This window comes from Artemia sp. Qi Xiang Cuo, chromosome 12 (genome assembly GCF_049724085.1).
Source record: "Artemia sp. Qi Xiang Cuo chromosome 12, ASM4972408v1, whole genome shotgun sequence".
Taxonomy (NCBI): Eukaryota; Metazoa; Arthropoda; class Branchiopoda; order Anostraca; family Artemiidae; genus Artemia; species Artemia sp. Qi Xiang Cuo.
In genome coordinates, this window is record NC_142805.1 from 12,906,447 (window position 1) to 12,921,165 (window position 14,719).

The 14,719-nt window shown below is 32.7% G+C and overlaps 1 protein-coding gene across 1 annotated transcript in view; it reads right to left on the reverse strand.

Moving 5' to 3' along the window:
• The window catches only part of LOC148945797 (uncharacterized), a 30,818-nt gene extending 17,166 nt beyond the window's left edge, over positions 1-13,652 (reverse strand). Inside the window, exons 1-2 of the mRNA XM_089098133.1 lie at positions 13,516-13,652; positions 2,866-2,972 (exon numbers count right to left, since the gene is read on the reverse strand). Of these exons, the coding sequence (XP_088954259.1) occupies positions 2,866-2,908 (43 nt within the window). The 5' untranslated portion in view covers positions 2,909-2,972; positions 13,516-13,652. The remainder of the gene's footprint in view (positions 1-2,865; positions 2,973-13,515) is intronic.
• Between the last annotated feature and the right edge of the window lie 1,067 nt (positions 13,653-14,719).

Genomic DNA, 14,719 nt, shown 5'->3' on the forward strand with positions numbered 1-14,719 from the left:
ATATGTATATTAAACTGACAATGCACATTCATTTTCGCATTAATGATTTTCGCAAAGGATTGCCTATCTCCTACCGTACCCTTATCCATGTGCCAAGACTAAGTGATTGTGATGAAATCATTTGGATATCTACTAAGCCCAAATGCCTACCGCGGCTTTACACTAATTTAATAATTTGCTCATTTTATTATTCACCAAGACAGAATGATTGTTATCATCAAAATTTTCATGACTGGCTACAAGCAATTCGTGACTCTGTGACGAAATAGTATCCAATTGCCGGTATTTTTATAGCAGGAAACGCAAACGAACTAGGTCTTAATTATCTGTGCAAAGATCAGAAGCTTAAGCAAGTTGTTGATTTCCCTACTACAAAAGGGTGAATCAATTTGGATGCTATTTGCACCAACCTTACAACCTTTTACAATATTCCAACTATCCTCCCCCCCCCCTTGGTGGTAGCAATCATTTCAGGCTACATTTGAAACCACTGCTAGTTTTTAAAACCAATTACTAAGTTTCTGAATTTTCGTACAGGCCAATAACAAGTCAAGGGCTTATTTTATATTGGAACTTGGATTATGTCGGACAGTTGGGATAATGTTTTGTCGTGTGTAAATCATAATTCAAAGGTTAATTTGTTTCAAAAAAAATTAATGACAAATTACCGAAAATGTTTCCCAGAGGTTACCGAGAAGGTATGTTCCTCAGACAAACCTTCCATTAATGAAAAAATAAAAAGAATGATCCATTCAAAACTAAAAATTTTTCCCTTTGGAAAGAAAGAGGAAAGCTTAACCCTCCGTAAACAAATAAAAAAAGAAATACGTCGTGCTGCTTCTCGTTATAGTAAGAATAAATTAAATTACTTAAAACAGAGCAAACTTCAGCAATGATTTAAGAAAGTGAAAGAAATAGGGGGTCGCTCGTGCAAGATCCTTGATTTTCTTCTGGATGAACCGCCTGAAGAGACAGCCAATGAGCACCTAGCTAGCACTGTGCAAACGTTTCGTCCTCTCTCGGAAAACCAATTAATCCCCGAAACTCCAAAATATAAAATCCCTGAAATTTCCGCGAAGCAAATAATAGAAAAAATACAAAAGCTGAAAAAAATAGCATTTGATTAATCTAATAAAAGCATTCCCTAATAAATTATCAACACTCCTTGTTAGTATTTCTAATGATATTAGTAATTCCGGATGCTACCCGTCGTGCTGGAAGCTGAGCTATATTACCCCAATCGAAAAGAAGGGAGGCCTGAGCGATTTTATTGGAGTACGACTAATCACCTTGACTCCAGTTTTTTCAAAAATGTACGAGGATTTCTCAGCTAAGTGGTTAAAACAGAGATTCTTGAACTTATTGACTTACAACAATTTGGAAACCTGAAGGAGACATCTACTTCACACTACCTTGTTGGTCTTCTTGACACCATTCTTAAAAACCCAGATACTTAGTTGAATATTTTATTAATTGATCTCAAGAAAGCGTTGGACCTAATTGACCACAAGATCCTTGTAAATAAACTGCTGACGGAGTTTCAAGTGAGTCCCTTTCTAGTTAAAATTGTCGCCTTCTTTTTAAAAGATCGTTGTCAAGTCTTAAATTTAAAAATGTTTCTTCTGATACCCTTCCTATCTTTTGTGGGGTCCCCCAGAGAACTCTGCTGGGTCCCATTATATTCCTTATAATGGTTAATAGCCTCATGACTAACCACACAGAGCGATGGAAGTATGTGGACAACCTATCTCCACTTGAGGTTTGTCAACAAAATATTAAAGCTCAATTATGACATTACTTGACGATGTCACACAGGAGGCTTCTTTGTCAAAGATAAGAGTTAACGCTAATAAATCATCAGTTATGACAGTTAATTTTTTATAATCATCCCCCTCTTTTAAAAACCCCATTCCTCTCAAAATCCCTGTCAAGTGAATTAAACTACTTGGGGTGACAATTACTGCTGAATTGAAGTGGGACACCCATGTTCAAAACATCCCCAAATAAGTTACCCCTTCAGATTCCCTTTCAAAACTTTTGATAAAATTTTGCTGCCCCCCTAAGGATCTTCTCCGACTTTTTTGTGCCTTTATTCGGCCAATAATCGAGTCTGCTTGTCCAGTGTGGCATTTCGGTCTATCTTCGGAACATATATATATATGATTGAAAATATCCAAAAACGGGCACTTGGAATCATAAATGGTAAAGGAAAGGTTCCATATCATCATTTTCTAGGTAAGTTCAAGCTCACTGCGTTGGCTAAGAAAAGATACCTCCTGTGCCTTTGTTTCGGTACCAAGACCCTATATATACACATACATTCCTACATATACACATATATACATACATATATAGGCTATATATACATATATATATATATATATATATATATATATATATATATATATATGTATATATATATACATATACATACATATATATATATATATATATATATATATATATATATATATATATATATATATATATATATATATATATATATATATATATATATATATATATATATATATATATATATATATATATATATATATATATATATATATATATATATATATATATATATAATATATATATATATATATTCTGACTTTTAGAAAGAATAGGGTTTAGAACCCTACTCAGATTAATTTCTGCATGTTTTGAATTTGACTTATTTTAATTTTCGTTTGTTTGGGTTTCATTTATTTATTGATACTGATTTGTGGTAGTTATATGCTTGCTAGATTATTTGATTCTATTTTTATTCATTTTTGGTTTAACAGAGTTCTTTACTTTTTTTTGAATAGCTTATTTTGTGCAAAAAGTTTTTTTCAATTAATCACATAAAGTGCCAATTACCTTTCTTAACAGCAGTGATGCCTAGCAGTATGGGTGTTTCCATGCTTTACCAATAGAGGCAAATTAACAGTCAGTCCATCTTGAATGTTCCAGGCGGTAAGAAAACTCTAGAAATCCAAATAATTAATTAATTATTATAAGATACTATATACTATAATTATAGGGTATTTACCTTAATTATACAGTAAATAATTATATAGTATCATATCTTCAAAAGGAGATGAAGGAGCACAAAACCTAAAAAATGGCTGGAATGTAAAAGCATAATAAGAATAGAAATTCCAACATTTAAGACCAATTTATTGACAATCCCATTTTCATAGAGACCAACTACAATTCAAATAGCGTTATTGTGGTCAATTAACAATGGGAAGACATCTACAAATGAAACTCAGAAAGGAGAGAAAGTAACAAAATGAAAAATAAAATCAAAAAGGGTGAATAAACGAGGATTTTGTCAGCCAGTGGCGAAACCATGAAGATGAAAATATAAGCAAATATTTCTAAATGGACCTCCGCAAATTCATCCTCAGTGCTAAAAAAAAGAAAAAAAACGAAAATAAAACCTCTCGAAGTTTACCTAACAAAGACAGAACAGAAACTGAATAAAAACCAAGCATGAATAAATGAAAATTAATTTACCAAGATGATTGGGCAAGGATCTTTCGCCTTGCAATAGTGTTAGCTGGTCTACAATTTCGGTTTTCATTAGATATGCAAATAGGTTCTTTTAAGTTACTTCGGGTGAAAATATTGATTGAGTCCTTCAAAATTAAACTGTCGTAAATTGTGCTGAATGAAATATCTCCAGTAACTCTATTTATTGCTAAATTTTTGTTGATATCTTTTTTATCTCAATTACCTCTTTAATAGTTTGTGGTATGTAATTTACAGTTGATATTAAGGTTTATTCGTAAAAAAGAACTATATGTGTCGGATTTATGAACATATGCGCAGCCAAAGTCGAATCAAATTTTTCATTGTTATTTTTTAATATCAGAGACTTATCTCTTGACATTTTGTGCTTATGAAAACGCTCACCTAGTTGTTGATGGGTCCTTCCAATGTAAAATTTTCGCCAAGAACACGGTATTCTGTATACACCGCTTCCTAGTGCAGGGTCTGTTTTATCCTTTCCTGAGTTGAAAAAGTGTTCAACTTTTTGTCTGGTTTTGAAAGAAACAGAGAGATTATGTTTTTTAGAATTTTTCAAGTTTATCGCCAAGTTTGGGGATGTATGGTAAAACGATGAAAATTTTTTTCTCAATTGCCGGTGTAACTGAATCAAGGGGGACAAGCTCCCTATTTTGTTCTTTTATCTTTTTTAATCGTCTATCTATTATATATTCAATGAGTTTGATTGGGTAACCATTGCAGAAAAGTATATCCTTTACATAATTTAATTTAGAATTTATATGATTACGGGAACAAATTTTTAAAACTCTGTATAATCTCTTAATAATCTCTTTAGTTTCCCATCACCCTCCTTCTGTGAAAAGAGGGGTAATAATCTCTTTAGTCGACAGAGTTTTAAAAATTTGTTCCCGTAATCATATAAATTCTGAATTAAATTATGTAAAGGATATTCTTTTCTGCAATGGTTACCCAATCAAACTCATTGAAAATATAATAGATAGACGATTAAAAAAGATAAAAGAACAAAATAGGGAGCTTGTCCCCCTTGATTCAGTTACACCGGCAATTGAGAAAAAAACTTTCATCGTTTTACCATACATCCCGAAACTTGGCGATAAACTTGGAAAAATTCTAAAAAAAACATAATCTCTCTGTTTCTTTCAAAACCGAACAAAAAGTTGAACACTTTTTCAACTCAGGTAAGGATAAAACAGACCCTGTACTGGGTAGTGGTGTCTACAGAATCCCGTGTTCTTGTCGAAAATTTTACATTGGTAGGACCCATCAACAACTAGGTGAGCGTTTGCTTAAGCACAAAATTTCAATAGATAAGTCCCTGATATTAAAAAATAACAATGACAACTTTGATTCGACTTTGGCTGCGCATATTTCCATAAATCCGACCCATCTAGTTCTGTTTGACAAGGAAACCTTAATATCAACTCTAACTTACGTATAACAAACTTTTAAAGGGGCAATTGAGATAAAAAAAAATATAAGAGCCAAAATTTAGCAATAAATAGAGTTACAGGAGATATTTCAATAAGCCCAATTTACGACAGTTTAATCTTGAAGGACTCAATCAATATTTTCACCCCAAGTAACTTAAAAGAACCTATTTGCATATCTAATGAAAACCGAAATTGTAGACCAGCTAACACTATTGCAAGGCGAAAGATCCTTGCCCAATCATCTTGGTAAATTAATTTTCATTGATTCATGCCTGTTTTTTATTCAGTGTCTGTTCTGTCTTTGTAAGGTAAACTTTGAAAGGTTAGATTTTCGTTTTTTTTTTTTTTTTATCACTGATTACGACTTGGCGGAGGTCCTTTTCGAAATATTTGCTTATATTTTAATCTTAATGGTTTCGCCACTGGCTGACAAAATCCTCGTTTTTTCACCCTTTTTGATTTTATTTTTCATTTTGTTACTTTCTCTCCTCTCTGAGTTTCATTTGTGATGTATAGCCAGTGTGGTCTAAGAATGTATTTGAAGACACCTACTCATTAGCCCACTTGAGGAAACATTGGAGGCTACTCACTGATGAACATGTTGTTTGCCTCTGGAGTCATTGAAAGAACTAAGGTCTAAGATAAGGTATTGTAAATAGATTAGATTTTTTTTCAACCCAAGGACAATTTATTGTAAATTTGAAGTTCCTTGAAAAATTGTACAGCTTTCAAATGAAAAAGTTAAAAGGGAGAGAACAGTTTTCGAACAGCTCTCATACTAGTGGGTAGTAATTACTATTTTGACTAATGTAGTTTTTGTAAGTCACTTGGCTGTACTTAGAACATTTTGGTAAAATGTTGGCCCTTTACAAGCAAGCCAGTCTAAGTTCCTTCAATCTTACAACTTCAAACAGGCATGCCTAAATAGGTGCCAGTAGAGAAGGAAAACAGGCCCTTCCTCATATGTAAAGAAAAACCTATAAATATTTCAAACATTGGGAACTCAGCTGTTGTGTATTTGCCAAACTCTGTCATTATATAAAATGAAATAATTTTCAAAATTTCAATGATGAACAGTGAGATTTATTTCAAAGTGACAATTCATTTAAAAAATTGTTTAAATTAATTGAACTGACTGCTTAATCAACTCATTTGATTAAGTTATTTTAAAGTCGTTTTGTGATAGGAAGTTAAGTCTGTTTTTTTTTGCAACCATTGTTTTTTTCTAAAAAAAAAACTGAATAAGGGTTTAAAACATAACTATTACTATGGGAATTCCATGGCCCCACAGCCTCCAGGGCAAAGATTGTATATTCTGCAGTTTGTCCTGTGTTTACATTTGGAATTTCTCCTCAAAATCAAAAAGAACTATGTGCATCCAGTACATAAATTTTACTTTTCTAGGGCTAGCAGGCTATCCAAACTTTATAGAGATGTTTAATGGCTCTTTTCAAAGCTATTTCTCCTATCTACATGCTTTTTATAAATTTCAGGATCTGGAAGTGTCATATGGCACTGGAATGTCACTTTTTGTGCTATGTCTCAAGTCGAAAAGCTGGGGCTAGTGAGCTACAAAACTTCTTAGAGAGATATTTAATGACTAATTATTATTAATTCTACCCTTTGTAAGGTTGTGGCTAGTGGGCAACCCAACCATTGGAGATAGATGTTTAATAGCTCATATAAAAGCTATTGCTCATATATATGTTCTTTCAATAAATTCCACCATCTGCAAGTGCCAAATGGCACTAAGAATGGCACTTTTAGTGTCATGTCTCAAGTGCAAAAGCTGGGGCTTGTTGGCAACCAGAACTTTTTGGAGAGACGTTTAATGGCTTATTTTCATCAATTCTACCATTTGTAAGCATCACATAGGCTAGCACTAGCATCCATATTCCCTGAAATAAGGGCTGTAATTTATGAAGTTGTGGCCCTACCAAACACAATAGATTAAATTGGATTAACAAACCATGTAGTTCACTTAGTAGAGTGTTAGACTTTGTATCAGAATGTCAAGGATTGGAGTTTTTATTGGACATTTTTGTTTCAATCATGGTTTGTGCCTTCTATATGATTATGTGGAGAGTCTGCCTTTGTTAAGGCTGACAATGGTATTTTTTAACCAATACTTTTTTTCCTACTATGCTAAAAAATTATGATTAACTGCCAAAATTTGAGCAATTTCAAGCTAGATTTGCTTTTCCGGTTAATTCACTGTTTTTGTAAATGTGATTCACATTTTTTTTTTAAGTTTATCAAGCATTTTTATTTAAAAAGGAACGGAAATAGTCTAGTTTCATGGTTTGCAACTAAATTCCTAGTAGATCACTTAATCCAAAACCCAACCCCTTGTTACTTAGGGGTAAAAGAAGCGTAGCCATGCAGTTCTGGAACCACTCCAAGTTGTATGTTTAAAGAAGATTTACTTATTATTGTATTTAATTATTCAAATTATGTACTTAATTTAACTATTTAGTTGACAGGATAAAACTATTTGTAATGTATACACAGAAATCATAGTACTAAAAATCTAATTGCATTTTTTTTCTCTGATATTTTTCTAGTTGTCAGGTTAGGTTCCAATTTTTCCTTGTTTATTGCAACTCCAGACCTGTATGTCTAAAAAAAATCTTTATAGTTAGGGGGGGGGGGGGGATTTTTAGTGAAATAAGTTAGATATACAAAAAATTTTCTTCGGTTTTGAAAACCTTGAAAATCTTCTTTAGAAAAATAGTTACTCTTTCCCAACTGTTGAGGTTATCCACATTCAAAATACATGCACAGTATTTTTGTGAATCATGAAATTCTAAGCATTATTTAAAAAGAAACAATTAGAAATTAAAATAAAAATTAGTTTTTTTTCAACGGAAAGTAAGGAGCAACAATAAAACTTCAAAACAAACAGATAGTATTCCACATATGACAGGACTACCCCCTCCAAAGAAAAATAAATAACATTATTGCAGTGTTGCTTTTACATTAAATTTAAATGAAGAACGGGCAACAATTAGGTTCAAAAAGCAAAGTTTTTCTATCAGAATTGAAGAGCAAATTTGAAACTTAAAACAAATAAAAATTATTACTTGACAGTTGATCTAACACATATCAAGAAATCTAGTACAAAAAAAAAACTAATTATATTTCCCTATGTTTGTAAAATTATGGAAAACTAGCACTTAACTGAAAACACAAAACAATATAGGAGTTTTGCTTTGAGTAAAAGCAAACCGATTAGGACTGTTGGATTATTAGGATTATTAGGAATAAAAATAAAAAACTTTTGGGATTGTTGCTTTTCTTCATTTAATTGGTCCAATAATTGGCTCTTGTTTTGGTTCTAAGGAAGACAATTCATGATTAGTTTGTAGGCAAGTCCAAGGTGAAACCATCTTGACAGTGTTACAACTATAGACTAGCTTAGAATTTGTTTCATAACTTTAAATTCTCCATTATATAGAGAAATAGCCATATTTCTAGAGTTCATATTATGGCTTATTTGATTTTCCTTTTGAGAAATACTAAAGTATATTTCTTACAGTTTAACATTGTGTATTAATCACCATTGGTATTATAGCTGGTGATACAAAAATGTTTCCAGATAAATCAATCCATTATTTCTGTATGCTGTTCAATGACTTTGCAGTTACTTAAAAAGTATTTATTTTATGCTTATGTTTTAAGGTAATCTTAATATACTGAAAGTTACTGGTATCACAGCCGGTGTAATACTATGAAAATCTTTATAGATTTGCTTGGTGTTGTCATGCTACATACTCATTTTGACTCCTAAATCATTATTCTTGTTTGTCATACAAGGCTTTGTGTTTTCAGTAAAGCACTAGTTTTTTCTAATCCTACAAACATAGGGAAATATAATTAGTTGGTTTATGTGTACTAATATTATTAATGTGTTAGATAGAGAGTGAAACAGTAATATTTGTTGGTTTTAAGTTTCAGTTGTGTTCTTTACTTCCCTCAGGTGTGTTTATTTTTCTAAATTACATTGTACACAAATTAAAAAACAATTTGTGCATACAGGTTATCAAAAAGGCCTATCTGTAATGTATAGGGAACAGGTATTAACTTGAAACTTTCACTGCCACTGCTAATGCATTTTCTACAAAGACTGCTAATGTGACTACAACAACTTTTATTTTCATTGACTTTAAGGAAATTTTTAGGGAGATATCATATTGAACATATATCAGAACAGACCAATTTGCAAAATAATTGTCAAAAGGGCAAATCACTAATATATCAAAAACAGCTAAAAGTATTATATTGAAACTTTCAGAGTATGTTAAAGGGGATGTTCTAAGGTGACCAGAGAGCATCATGCCCCTTCCTCTTTTGCCTTATTTAGATTTAATGTCCCCAAAACTGATTAAAATTTTAAAACAATCACTTTTTTTGATATAGTTAAAATATCTAATAGCTGTATCTCCAGTAATACCAAGCATCCTAGAGTTCCCATGGTTATAAATAGCATATTTTGCCCATTCTTTACATATATGACTTGTCAGAGGCAAGGCTGTAGAGTTGTATATAATAAAAAGCAAAAAGGCTTCAATCTAGTATATTTTTTTTTCCAAGAAGCACTTTGGAGGGGGTTGATTCAATTGAAAATTGGTAGGCCCAGTGCCCTTTCAAAGAAACAAAAGTAATGAGAGGGCATCCAGTCCCCCCCCCCCCCCTCTCATGTGCTTGAACCCCAAAAGCATCTGATGACAACTTTAAGATAGCCATTTTGTTTGAAACTGTCCAAAGGTTAAACAGCTATGTCTCCATGGTTGACACCACCCAGCCCTGGAGCTAGGGGGATATTTGCTAGCTGGATATTTAACATAAACGGTATGTTTTTTTAATTTAGAGCTTTTTTTGGCAGACACTAGTAGTTCATGCACACACTGCAGAGTATATTCACTGTGTACTAGCATGTCTTGGGAACAACTGTGCTCTGTTTCAGCTGTATAGCCAATTAGTATGGTTTTGTTTTGTATTTTCAAAATGTTTAAGAACATGAACTTTGAAGGGTGCTTATTCATTTGAAAATTGAAAGTACAAGGGTCCTTCTTAAGTCAAAAGTGATTCGAGGGTACCCCCCCCCTCCAATGGAGATAGCCATTTTGTTCAAAATAGTACAAAGACGAATTAACTATGCCTCTGGGATTGACAAACCCCTCTCCAACCTCTGATACAAGGGCTGTAACTTATGCAAGTTGTTCAGTGTTAACACATAAGGATTTTTATTGGAAAAGAGGGCATATTTGATCCTTGGTATCCAAAAGGGCTTAGGTTATGAAGGCAATGTTAAGATGGAAGCCAAACATTACAAAAAAAAACTATATGCTGGCTATTTTTCAAAAGCGATAATCAGCAATAACCAGGGAAAATCAGAGGGTATTATGATTGAAAATGACAGGTGAGCCATGTTCAGGAGATGTTGAAGAGATTGGGGGGCAGCCAGCCCCTCCCCTTCCTTTTTTCCTTTTTGGCACCCCCCCCCCTGAACAAAACTGATTATAAATTTGAAATTATCATTTAGGTTAAAGTAGTCAATAGGTCAAGCAACTATACCTCCAGGGATACCTTACCCCCATAACCCTGAGCAAAGTTAAGTACCAAAGAAAACTTTTCTCAATGAAGATGACAAATAAAATGGTTATACCAAAGTTCATACATGAAGAGGATTGGACAATATCCTCTCCAGCTGAGACACTTTGGTACCAAACTGTGCTGACCTTAGACAATTTTTTTTTTTATATATATAAGTTAAAATCTCCAAAATTAAATCAATAGCTTACATGAGGCAAAATAAAATTTTGAATAGTCTTGACTATGCATCTTCAATGAAATTTTCTATTACTCAATGCTTTCACTTATTTGCTATTAAATTTATTTGCAGAAAAGGGTCAACCCTAGAAACTTAGTGGATAATACAGGCCAATATATACTTTTCTATATAATTTAGCTAGGTAAAAAGTGAATACAACACTTAATTGCTTCTTATATGGTCTATCCAAGTAAAATAATCATTTCTGGAGCAAGTCCATTCTGTTCCCTTAATGAGGCCCCAAACAGGTAATTTGTTAACTTGTCTAGTAGTTTTTAGACAAGGATATAAAGTTAAGAAATTAGTTAGAAACTCAATAGATTTAAAAATTAGCTTTTAAACAATTTCTTACAAATCTCTATGACATTTCAGTGCCCTACTACCAACAAGGAAAAAAATAAAAGAAAAAAAGACTGAAAGCACTTGAAAGAGTCAGTGCTAACTATGCAAAAATATAATTTTCTTTATTGTTCAAGGTTGGGGCTGTTAATTTCCTGATCAGGCTTTTCAACAATAGTGTACTTTGTTTTACTGTTATGCCTTATTTGAGAAATTTTAGCCTATTTTGAAAAATTCCTGTAAGTTCCATTTTATAATAGCATTTAATAGTTAAGGTAAAAAGCTGAGCCTCTTCAGGAGATATGCTTGAACAAAGAGATAGCCTACATATTTATATTTCTGATTTTAGGCCTATTTCCATGGTTTGCTTTGTGTTTTTGACAACTTAGATTACAACTTAGATTTTCAGATCTAGGAAAATTTTCTTTTGTTCCATTTTGATGGTTAAAACTATGTTACTCTTCAATACAACTATGAAAGTGGTAATGTTACTCCACAGCATAGTTATGAAAGCAGAGGTGTTGCTCTGAAACATTATGAGCCTGTAGCGGTTTTTCATATTCTTTATTACATCTTTTTCAAGGTTTCTGTATTTTTATCTCACTATTCTCCAGGCCTTGTATTTTTTTTTCTCTTTGTGTAATTAGAGTAACTGTATTGGGTTTGGTTACTGTATTGCACAGATTATATTGCTGTTTTTTTGTTGCACTCTGTTTCTCCTTCTGCTCTGTATTTTTGTCTGATCTGTCACTGCAGTCTTTCTTCTTCAAGTCAACTGTCAACCTGTCTTTTAGTCTTATTTAGAACTAGACTATACAAGTAAACAAACAAAAAATTATGAAATTCTTGCTATAGCCTATATCATACATCAAGGTTAGGATAATGAAAAATGATTGAAAAATATAGATAAACATGGGGAAAAATAAGAAAAAACAAATCATTGGTAGGCTACTTAATGCCAATTATTAAATAAATATTTTAGTTTTTTGTTGTTAGTTTCTTTATATAGCCTTGGACTATTTAGGGTAAGTATTGAATAATTCACATAAATGACCTACAAATAAATTAAACATAGCCTACTGCTCAGTATTCTCCTTCTAAATAAAGTAATTCTTATGCTGCAAATTTAATTTTAAGCCCTTTAAGGGCCCTCAATGATGATACCTTTTTTCTTATTTTAGATATGGCTTATGCAACATTTTGAACTAATTTGGTGTAAGATGTATATTAACAGAGTATTCAGGTAGCTAAAAAATAAACTTACCTCATCAGTCAGAATTGCATCCTGAATCCAAATTTAGAATTCATTTGCATCAGAAATGTACTTTACCATCACCCCTATAAATACCAATTCAAGGTAGGCTAGATATTAGCAAATTAGAGGAGGGGGTTGCAACATGGGCATAATTTGCTATGTGGCAGAGGGAGGGCAACTGCCCCTCCTAGACCTCAGTTCCCCCCTCCCCTAACCCCAGTTTGACCCCCAGCTGAAATTTAGTTTCTTCCAAAATCTTGTAAAAACTCAGATAAACCTGCATAATTCAAGCAACAACAGAAACAGATCAGTTCTTTAGTAGCCTACATATTTACCTTTATAGTACTATAGGCTACCTTTATATAGTACTATAGAGTACCTTTATAGTATATTTAAAGTACTAAATACTATCTTTATGGCACTAAACAGCTTATTAATTTTAGTTTTTAATGTCATTTTCACTTGATTTGGGAAAACTGGCTTCAACTTTGCCTCTGTCCCCAGGATTTAGACAAAATTATGCCCCTGGGCTGCAATGATAAAGTTCAAACTTACCTGTAGAGTTAAGATTACCTCCTGAATCCAAATTTATGATTCATTTGCATTAGAAATGAACTTTACCCCCACCTTCCTAATGCAAAAATATACACCCTGAATTGATAGGGGTGGGGGAAAGTTCTTTTCTGACACAAATGAAAGTAAAATTCTACTTTAGCTATTATTGGCTATCTTGGAAAGGGGTTAGGTTAGGAAAATGAAACTTTCAGGGATGGGTCTACATGCTAAAGTATGTCCAAAGAAGGTATTTTGAAGTACCTACCTCCACACCTGAAGTACCTACCTCCAAAATCTGTGTGTTATAAAAGTAAAACCTTGAAAATGGATCTTCTGCTTAAATGAAGTACAACAAAATTGTTTTCAGCTTCACAACTTTGCTCAATCCTGATTTACAAGGTTTTAAACATTTGCAAATGCATTTTCTAAATTAAAGAAAACAAACAACAAACGACCAAGATAAGAAATTAGACCGGTCGTTATTAATGCAACTATCTATAAAATTGCAGGCTAAAGATAATGGGTATTTGTTTAGCCTTGTGTCACCTGATAAGGAGACATGTTAAGAAAACAATTCTTACTTTAAAATATGTATAATGATCCTAGTTCTTATATTATCCAACGGGAGAACCTTTATCATCAAGTCTTTCCTCTAAAATTCCTTCATTTTCCAGCTTAAAAGGAAATGTTTCCAAAACTCACGCTGCTGAGATTCAATGCTTAAGTCCTTTTAAATTGTTGCCTAATAAGTTGTTTTATAGATAGCATTCATGCCGGTCTTTTTAAAACTTTTTTTTTTAAAGAGCAGTGGCGAAGGGTGAATATCAAAATATGAATGCTAAAGACCGGTTTGAACGCTATCTATAAAAGAACTTATTAGGTAGCAATTTAAAAAGACTTAAGCATTGAATCTCAGCAGCTTGGGTTTTGGAAATTTTTTATTTTAAGCTGGAAAAAGAAGGATTTTTAGAGGAAAGACTTGATGATAAAGGTTCTCCCGTTGGATAATATAAGAACTAGGATCATTATACATATTTTAAAGTAAGAATTGTTTTCTTAACATGTCTCCTTATCAGGTGACATAAGGCTAAACAAATACCAGATAATGTTCTGAGATTTTGTCATGAAACAGAAGCCGAAGACATACATATGAGACAAAATTGTACTTGTCGAAGTCCTTCAACAGTTTCGATTGTTATTTTATTTGTGTTTTCCTTTTAATGAACTTCGAATTAGTTTTGTACATTTTTTAATAATATATTGTATTTATCTTCGACTAATATTCAAGATCATTTTCAAAGTTAAACAGCAAACCCTCCTTCTATATCGCCCAAAATTTCCTCAAGAGTTTCATTTTCATTGTCATTGGGTGGTTTTTTGATGTCATACATGCCAATGACAAATCTATTCAGCATAGCGGGTGTAACATCAAAGTCCCTACAGCACTTTCCCTGGCAATTTAGCCTAAGTCGGATGGTCACAGTAGAGTTAACCATTTTAAGGTGCATCCTGTTTCGAATTTTGTACTTGACAAGATTCATAACAGAAAACATTCTCTCTAGAAGGGGTTGCTGATGGGTAAGCTTAAGACAGACAGAGCTGCTTGACCTATGTCGAACAAAGGTCAGCTTTTCCCACTCTTTTCTGTATTTTTTTCGAAATTTGACCACTTTCCTATTTGGTTTTTCACGCTAAGAATAATACACGCTTTGATAATTTAAAATTTAGGTCGTCATGGAGCCTGGAATACGATATGAGAATCCCTACGGGGTTCAAAAAATTCCA